The sequence below is a fragment of the Styela clava genome, chromosome 6, assembly GCF_964204865.1.
Source record: "Styela clava chromosome 6, kaStyClav1.hap1.2, whole genome shotgun sequence".
Lineage (NCBI taxonomy): Eukaryota > Metazoa > Chordata > Ascidiacea > Stolidobranchia > Styelidae > Styela > Styela clava.
In genome coordinates this window covers 7269870-7280462 of record NC_135255.1, presented here as the reverse complement: position 1 = coordinate 7280462, position 10593 = coordinate 7269870, and the positions used below count along the sequence as shown (strand labels likewise).

Here is a 10593-nt window from a genome sequence, read left to right as displayed (position 1 = left end):
TATTACAGACGATATCTTTTAAAAATATATCTATATTTTGATTGCAAAAAACATCAGAAGATTGAAAGACTTAACAATTTGTGGGCAATAGAGTTATTCAAGCAAGAGAACAAGGAATATAAAAATATAAAAATAATTGTATTGAAAAAGAAAAGAGATGTGGATTAGATATAGGTCAATTGTTCACATAAAGTATTCTAAGTTTGAATAGATTAACAATAAGCGTTTAGTTCTGATTTGCATTTGTCGCTTCTCTTTCCATTCATTTTCGATACAGCGAAACTAAATTTTCCAGTACACTCAAAACTTTTGATTTTGGACTTTTGAAGTCGATTTTAAAAAGAATCTCGCGCTTTTGATAACTGCACAAGAGTTTTTTTCCGATGAGAATTCGAACATTGAACTTGAGGTTGAATATTTTCTAAGTACCGATGGTGATTTGTTGACTAACTTTTTTGTTCGTAGTGTGGTCAGCTGTAAAACGTAGTTTTGAATTATTGCACAGTTCAAAGTTGTCAGAAATCAGCATGTAACAAACTAATTCATAAATAAATATATATAAGATTAAACTTTTTAATGCGTGAATACATACCTTTGGTTGCATAAAGTATGAGCGGAGAGATTTGGATCTTCTATGAGGGGAATTTGTTGTCTTTGCAGTACTCTCGAGTAAAGAGAGTTCAGGATCTTTGGGAAATCTAATAGGCAAATGAGAAACGAGTTTTCAAAATATATCGACGAAAGATGAGAATACCTCAGTGTAAATTAGTATTAATATTTTTTTAAGCAGTCAATAAATCTTTTTAATGTTTAATACATCAGATATTATGCTAATACTAATAAAAATAATATTTTATTAACCCTGAATTAATAATTACCTGTAAAGCTTTCCGGAATCAACAAATTTTTCATTCATCCATTTTCCATGGATATCTTCGATTAGATGTTGTTCAATGAGTTTTTGAAGAAGTTTGGCAACCTGATTAAGAAATGTATTAGAATTAAATAATTATATAAAAAAAGGAATTAAATTTATGAATTTTGACGTGGAATATCATAATTCGATTCAATTCATGAAATAAAATACGAAACCATACCTGAATGCGTAAAATATTTCCAAATTGTTTTTTTGATAGTAAAATGAAATGCATTGTATCAACTGCAGATGATCCCGTAAAACATTCTTCATAAATTTTCAGATTCCTTCTTGTTTTCTTGCATTGCATTTTTGACTTGAAAGTATCAACAAGAATATTCCAAACCAAGGTTGCTTTAAACGTCTTTGTTGTACTTTTAGCATCATTGTCGGTCGTATAGTTATCAGGTCGTATGAATGATTTTGCATTCATTTCGATATTGTCCTCAAGAAATTAAATTTAGTCAGTTCAATTTGCTTCCCTGAGTTAATTAATGCTAACTGACTTTCTAAATAACAATATATATACTTCTGTTTTCAATATTTTATCAATTAAAAACTGACAGATAAGAATCATGTGATTTGTTTCTTTTGATATTGTGTAATTAAGTTTGGTTGAGCCGATTTTTCTTATCTTACTTTTGCGATGAGAAGATTTAATGATAAGCTTATTTAATACTAAATAACAATAAAACAGTTAATTAACTTTTTATCCTCCTTTTTGCGTAAATTGCATGTTCAAATCTTGTGAATCGTTTGACGAACGCGGTTGGTGCTTGCAACAATACATTATCTGTATTTTATAATTAGGTTTTTCTGATTTGTCGCAATCAGATCAGTTTTCTTAGCGCATTTTACCTTCACTTTTACATATAACGATCAGGCGTTATGATACAGTAATGCATACAGAGTATAGCAAAACTCACAAGTTCATTTCATATATTTTTATAAATGGCGATAATACAAAAGGTTCAAACTTGTTATCTCTTCAACATTATAATTTACATTAATAAAATGGATATAATATCCAGAAAAAGTCGATTAAATTTTATGTCGTTGATAACTGGTTCCATGTGACCCACTCAACTCTTGAACCACAACGAAAATCCGGAGTTTCTCAACACTCTCGAGCAATTTAATAAGAGATAATTTTTTAAATCAGGAAGTGCACAAAGTGTGAAAACCTAGGGATGATCCAATATCATTTAACGTATCAGATGCAACACATTAAAAAAATGCGAAAAAAGTTATTTGATAGATTCACACTTTTGGACACAGTGCGAAAAGAGAAAAAAAAAACACAAAGGAAAGAGATTATATTGTTGTAAGTTATGGGTTATATTTTGTATTTTATAAAATGGTTTATATATATTTTTTGATTGCGCATATATATTATTAAAAATGAATTAAAACCAAAAAAGATTTTGAGTGCATGCTCCATCATTTTCAATATGCCTAAAGGGATAACATATATATTATATATATACAATATATCCTATATATAATTCTGGCGCAAACTTTAAATAGTCTCCATCGCTTACAAAAATGTAACTGTGAATAAAAAACAATCTAGATTGTAGTTGATTTCACATTTGGTTATTCAATATTAAATTATCGAGGTGTTAATGTTTCCGAGTAATAGAATTAATAATAAAGTGTACCATCTATCAATTGTGTACAATTGCGATCCAATCACATTACATTTAATGATTGGGTTCAAGGTAATGGAGACCTGCTATTGGTGACCAAAGTTGAATAAACCCTAGAAAAAAATCAGTTTTGTGTTCAAATTCCTGCATTTCATCCATTTGAGACAACTCTGCGGGATAGTCTTCGCGGTTGCCGCCGGCTTCCATATCTGACGGAGGTTTGGCGCTGAACGTCGGATGTCTGAAATTGCACCTGATAGTTATTTTTGTTGCGGACACGCTTCACACTAATTAATTATGTTTGTCAATTACAAGATGATTATTAAACAAGTTCATACATTTTATTATAAATAAAAGACTGGTCGTTTAATTATTATATTCTCTTGTAAGATAAGTCATAGACGCATTGAAAATAAAATATAGGTAATTTGAGAAGATAGATAGGTAGATCATATGTATATGGCGTTTCCGCGATTGAATTTCAGCGATGTGGTAGGTGGTCACACTACTGGTACTGTAAATGATTTGATGATACTTCGTTTTGCTCTTCGACCCAAATGTGAATGCGCTTAAGTCTTAGGATTATATGGTCGTAGATTTCTTGTTTTAATAGTAGATAAACGCCATGGTATCGCCATTTACTCAACTGTGTAATACGGGGCGTAATATTTGAATGCTTATAGTATTCCAGTAAATATAATCCGATAGAATTTTTCTTGCAGAGACGTTAATTAAAGAAATGTAAAGATAAAGTTATGGCGAGGTATTTGATGTTAAAAATCCAATGCCAATTAACATATTATTGGAAGGCGATGGTTCAATGAACGCCTTATCTCTTTATCATAAGTGATTATCAAGTTCCATTATGATCATAACAAATTTATCTTTCATCGATTATTATAATTAATATATTAATATATATGACTTGTTTAGAAAGTCAGTTATCATCATTAGCATAGCTAAGTAAGAATAAATCTTAATTAGCAGCATAACTTGAAAAACTATGGAAAATCAAAATGGAGAAGAATTAGACTACAACAATTGTCTCATCGGAAACACAAAATCAGAAAACAAAGCTTTTAAAGCAACAAGGATATGGAAGGTTATTGTGAATTCGTTTGAATCACAAATGTATTGCGGCCGGAGGCGAAAAAATCTTAAAATTTATGAAGATTGTTTCACCGGTTCATCAGCTGTCACCACAGTGCATTCTATTTTGGAGGAAATAGAAAACTATGAGAACGTGTCAAGATGTCAGGTACGGAGACTAGAACAGAAATTGCGAGTTTACACTTCAATGGAATCGAATTATTTTTAAAGGTTTAGTTTTCAAACATTCTCAAAATGTCCTAAATGTTTTTATTTAATCCCCAGGCCAAAAAACTGCTACAGAAATTCATGGATCAACGTATTATAGAAGATGTTAATGGCAAATGGTTGTCGGAAGAATTCAAAGATTCGGGAAAATTATATAGGTAAATATATAACCTTATTCCAAAATAAAACAGAAAGTTTTATTTATAGGTGGTCACTTTTACATAAATGTCACAATTTATTTTAAGAAACTACTTATTTTATATTGTTATGGTCTATGTTTTAGATAGATGCAAAATTTCTATAGAACTTTTTGCTGTGACGGCATTGCTATCGGAAACAAAGAGCTGTTTATAACTCACAATAAACGTTGCTATTTTTTTGCAGATTTTTTAAATATGATTTTCAAAACGAATTGAATGGTAAAAAAGACATGTCCTTGAATCAAAGTGGTTCCACCCAATCACTACTAAGAACGAAGGTTTGTCATCTGTTGATATATTTTATTGATATCTGCATATATAATATTATTCTTATAACGCGTTTTTGTCCAGGCAAGCAAGTACGATATATATTGTATTTTATTGATGCTACTGCGAAGCTTAGTCAAATTTCAATTGAAATATATTAATAATAATATTATTTATTATACATTTAATTTCCTAAAAAGTAAAAAATAATTAACAAGTGAAAAATTATTTACGCCAATTAAAAGTTTTTATTTTATTTTTAGTCTCTTTCAAGATCGAAATCAATTATGACTCATTCTCCGACAAAGGTGAAAAAATACTCAATCAGTTCCTACAACGCAAAAGACACATCGGATAGGGAATCTTCCAACGTCAAAAAAATTGCTAGAATTTTATTTTCTCTAAATTTTAAGCAATCAAATACGAAATAAGTTTTTCCTGAAAATTTTAATTCTCCAGCACTTTATTTTTGAATAATGCAATGTCTGTATCGATTTAGGTTACAATTCATATATTGCAAATTATGTGTTATTTTTTTATCATGCAATTGATCATTTACTTTTTTATAATTTTTATGCAATTATATAAAGTTTATTTATAATTTGAGTTGTTAAAGTATATTACAGGTTGGGTTGAAAACTAGAAATTGTAATATACGTATTAAGTTTAAATTAAGTTTGATCAAGGATATCGTGGCGAACTGGATTGCGCATCCTAATAAGATGATTCTGAAACGGGTTCAGACTTTTCAATTTCACATTTCTTGATGTCCGATTGTATAGTTTCAAAGAATCGAGACAGATCACTCCTCGAAACCGTGGATTACTGGTCATCGGAATAACGGATTAACGATAAGCCTACTTGGTGTTAGCTTCAAGTAGTTCAACTTCTTCAAAAATCGGGTTAATTTCAGATAAATTTGTTCAATAGTTGGTTAATTCACCACAACAACAGCAACAGCGAAAAAGTCCACTTCGTCCCTAATAGCCATTTATATCATATCATCCCAGCAATACGTCACAGGACTACCATATAAAAATTTTCTTTTTCAACATTGAAAGTTTCAAATATTTCGATCATAACCAAATATTACGAAATATTTCATTTCCGATCGAATATGCTAACCATTCCTATATTTTTTGAACAACAAATTCGAAATGATTTCATTGTGGATACGCTCCACCAATCAATTTACAATTACAATTTAGGAGATATTTTGTTAAAAACACCCATAACTGAGCATAGATAGATATTCATCTTCAGATCAACCAAAAATATTTTATAACCTTGAATTACCAATCGAAACCTACCTTCTTTACTAATTGACAACAGTACCTGCATCAGATCAAGTTCTTATAATCAAACAGTAACATGGTGTTTGACTGATAAACTATGCAAATCTAACATATTACAAACGATATCTTTCAAAAATATATCTTTATTTTGATTACAAAAAACATCAGAAGATTGAAAGACCTAACAATTTGTGGGCAATAGAGTTATTCAAGCAAGGGAACAAGGAATATAAAAATATAAAAATAATTGTAATGAAAAAAAAGGAGATGTAGATTAGATATAGGGCAGTCGTTCACATAAAGTTTTCTAAGTTTGAATAGATTAATAATAAGCGTTTAGTTATGATTTGCATTTGTCGCTTCTCTTTCCATTCATTTTTGATACAGCGAAACTAAATTTTCCAGTACACTTTTGATTTTGGACTTTCGAAGACGATGTTAAAAAGAATCTCGCCCCTTTGATAACTGCACAAGAGTTTTTTTCCGTTGAGAATTGAACATTGAACTTGAAGTTGAATATTTTCTAAGTACCGATGGTGATTTGTTGACTGACTTTTTTGTTCGTAGTGTGGTCAGCTGTAAAACGTTGTTTTGAATTATTGCACAGTTCAAAGTTGTCAGAAATCAACAAGTAATAAACTAATGCATAAATAAATAAATAAATATAGGTTTAAACATTTTAATGCGTGAATACCTACCATAGATTGCATAAAGTATGAGCGGAGAGATTTGGATCTTCCATGAGGGAGGTTTGGTGTCTTTGCAGTACTCTCGAGTGGAGAGAGTACATGGTTTTTGGGAAACCTAATAAGAAAATGAAAAACGTGTTTTCAAAATATATCGACGAAAGATGAGAATACCTCAGTGTAAATTAGTATTAATATTTTTTGAGCAGTCAATAAATCTTTTTAATGTTTAATACATCAGATATTATGCTAATACTAATAAAAACAATATCTTATTAACTTTTAATTAATATTTACCTGTAAAGATTTCCGGAATCAACAAATTTTTCATTCATCCATTTTCCGTGTATATCTTCCATTAGTTGTTGTTCAATGAATTTTTGAAGAAGTTTGGCAACCTGATTAAGAAATGTATTAGAATTAAATAATCATTTAAAAATAGAATTAAATTTATTAGTTTTGACGTGGAATATCATGATTCGATTCAATTCATAAAAGAAGATACGAAACCATACCTGTTTTTGCCGGCTTCAATATATGAAGGAGGTTGGGCGCTAAACGACTGATGTCTGGAATTGCACCTATGCATCGTATCAACTGATCACCTGCAGTTGATACGATGCATAGGTGCCCGTGAAACATTCTTAATAAATTTCCAGATTTCTTCTTATTTTCTTGCATTGCATTTTTGACTCAAAAGAATCGACGAGATTATTCGAAACCAATGTTGCTTCAACTGTCCTCCTCGTGCCTTCAGCATCATCATCAGTCGTATAGTCAATGTTATCAGTTCCTAAGAATGATTTTCATTCATTCCGATATCATCCTCGAGAAATCAAATTAACTGACTTATCTAATATCATCAAATATACCTCTGTTATCAATATTTTATCAATTATTAAATAACATATTTTCATGAATCATTTTATTTGTTTTATTTGTTTCAGTGATATGCACAAGTTTATGCATTTCACCTATTTCAGACAACTTCGTGATTGTATTCGATATCATAGCTTGCATTTCATTTCGCTCTGCGGGATAGTCTCCTGCGGTTGCCGCCGGCTTCCATATATGACGGAGGTTTGGCGCTGAACGTCGGATGTCTGGAATTGCACCTGATAGCTATTTTTGTTGCGGTCACGCTTCACACTAATTAATTATGTTTGTCAATTAGAAGATGATTATGAAACAAGTTCATCAATTTTATTATAAATATAAGAACGGTCGTTTAATTATTATATTCTCTTGTAGGATAGGTCATAGACGCATTGAAAATAAAATATAGGTAAATTGAGAACATAGATATGTAGATCATATGTAGGCACTATATGGCGTTTCCGCGATTGAATTGTGGTTGGTGGTCACACTACTGGTACTGTAAAAGATTTGATGATACTTCGTTTTGGCCTTTGAACCAAATGTGAATGTGCTTCAGTTTTCTTGTTTTAATAGTATATAAACGCTATAGATATGTGAATGTTTATAGTATTCCAGTAAAGATAATCCAATAGAATTTTTCCTGCAAAGACGTTAATTAAAGAAATATAAAGATAAAGTTACGGCGAGGTATTTGATGTTATAAATCCAATGCCAATTAATATAATATTGAAGGGTGATGGTTCAATGAACGCCTTATCTCTTTATCATAACTGATTATCAAGTTCCATTATGATCATAACAAATTTATCTTTCAACAATGATTATTATTAATATATTAATATTTATGACTCGTTTAGAAAGTCAGTTATCATTATTAGCATAGCTAAGTAAGAATAAATTAGCGGCATAGCTTGAAAAACTATGGAAAATCAAAATAGAGAAGAATTAGACTACAACAATACGTATTAAGCTTAAATTAGGTTTGATCAAGGATATCGTGGAGAACTGGATTGCGCATCCTAATAAGATGATTCTGAAACGGGTTCAGACTTTTCAATTTCCAATTTCTTGATGTCCGATTGTATAGTTTCAAATAATCGAGACAGATCACTCCTCGAAACCGTGGATTACCTGTCATCGGAATAACGGATTAACGGATTATGATCATAACAAATTTATCTTTCAACAATGATTATTATTAATATATTAATATTTATGACTCGTTTAGAAAGTCAGTTATCATTATTAGCATAGCTAAGTAAGAATAAATTAGCGGCATAGCTTGAAAAACTATGGAAAATCAAAATGGAGAAGAATTAGACTACAACAATTGTCTCATCGAAAACACAAAATCAGAAAACAGAGCTTTCAAAGCAACAAAGATATGGAACATTATTGTGAATTCGTTCGAATCACAAATGTATTGCGGCCGGAGACGAAAAAATCTTAAAATTTATGAAGATTGTTTCACTGGTTCATCAGCTGTCACCACAATGCATTCTATTTTAGAGGAAATAGGAAACTATGAGAACGTGTTAAGATGTCAGGTACGGAAACTAGAAAAGAAATTGCGAGTTTTCACAATGGAATAGTATTATTTTTAAAGATTTAGTTTTCAAACATTTTCAAAATGTTTTAAATGTTTTTATTTAACCCTCAGGCCAAAAAACTGCTACAGAAATTCATGGATCAACGTATTATAGAAGATGTTAATGGCAAATGGTTGTCGGAAGAGTTCAGCGATTCGGGAAAATTATATAGGTAAATATATAACCTTATTCAAAATAAAACAGGAAGTTTTATTTATAGGTGGTCAGTTTTCCATCAATGTCACAATTTATTTTAAGAGAGTACTTATTTTATATTGTAATGGTCTATGTTTTAGGTAGATGCAAAATTCCATAGAACTTTTTAGCTGTAATGACATTTCTATCGGAAAGAAAGAGTTGTTTAACTCACAATAAACGTTGCTATTCCTATTTGCAAATTTTCTAAATGTGCTTTACAAAAAGAATTGAATGGTAATAAAGACATGTCCTTGAATCGAAGTGGTTCCATCCAACCACTATTAAGAACGAAGGTTTGTCATCTGTTGATATTTTATTGATATGTGTATATCTGATATTATTCTTATGACGCGTTTTTGTCCACGCAAGCAAGTACGATATATATGGTATTTTGTTGATGCTACTGCGATGCTTAGTCATTTTATTTATTTACGTCAATTACAATTTTTATTTTATTTTTAGTCTCTTTCAAGATCGAAATCAATTATGGCTCATTCTCCGGCAAAGGTAAAAAAATACTCAATCAGTTCCTACAACGCGAAAGATACATCGGATAGGGAATCTTCCAACGTCATAAAAATTGCTAGAATTTTATTTTCTCTAAATTTTAAGCAATCAAATACGCAATAAGTTTTTCTTGAAAATTTCAATTCTCCAGCACTTTATTTTTAAATAATGCAATTTCTGTATCTATTTTTGTTACAATTCATGTATTGCAAATTATGTGTTATTTTTTTATCATGCAATTGATCATTTACTTTTTTATAATTTTTATGCAATTATATAAAGATTATTTGAGTTGTTAAAGTATATTACAGGTTAGGTTGAAAACTAGAAATTGTAATATACGTATTAAGTTTAAATTAAGTTTGGTCAGGGAAATCGTGGCGAACACATTAGATGAGCTCACAAGAAAGCAATGCTAAAATATATGGACACGGAGGCTAAAACGAAATATTTCACCCACGTTTTTCTCAAAATTCATAGCCTGGACAACGCAGATGAGCATCGTAACTTACCAGTAGAGGTATGGTACCGCATTTTACTAGGTTCGCCAGGTCCTATGTAAGACCTATGACAATGATGATCCAAGCGTCTATTGCCAACGTGAAATAAAATACCAAACGATTCGACTCACAACTGCAGAATCTAATCTTTTACAGTACTTTACCTTTGACCGTTAATTTTCCGTACCTAGTTTAGAGTGTGGTCATCGTTGTGTGAATTGTGTGATCGTTCTTCGAATCAGGACTTTTAAAACTGGATTGCGCATCCTAATGAGATGATTCTGAAACGGGTTCAGACTTTTCAATTTCCAATTTCTTGATGTCCGATTGTACAGTTTCAAACAATCGAGACAGATCACTCCTCGAAACCGTGGATTACCGGCCATCGGAATAAGGGATTAACGATAAGCCTACTTGGTGTTACCTTCAAGTAGTTCAACTTCTTCAAAAATCGGGTCAATTTCAGATAAATTTGTTCAATAGTTGGTTAATTCACCACAACAACAGCAACAGCAAAAAGGTCCACTTCGCCCCTAATAACCATTTATATCATATCATCCCAACAATACGTCACAGGACTACCATATCAA

The 10593-nt window shown here is 30.8% G+C and overlaps 1 protein-coding gene across 1 annotated transcript; it reads right to left on the bottom strand.

Moving 5' to 3' along the window:
- Positions 1–300: 300 nt before the first annotated feature.
- On the bottom strand, positions 301–1349 carry LOC144424463 (DEP domain-containing protein 1A-like). Its single transcript, XM_078113803.1, has 4 exons — positions 1098–1349; positions 879–979; positions 593–698; positions 301–474 (listed from the first exon to the last, which is right to left on the bottom strand). The coding sequence occupies exons 1-4, from the start codon at positions 1347–1349 to the stop codon at positions 301–303; spliced, it is 633 nt and encodes a 210-aa protein (XP_077969929.1).
- Between the last annotated feature and the right edge of the window lie 9244 nt (positions 1350–10593).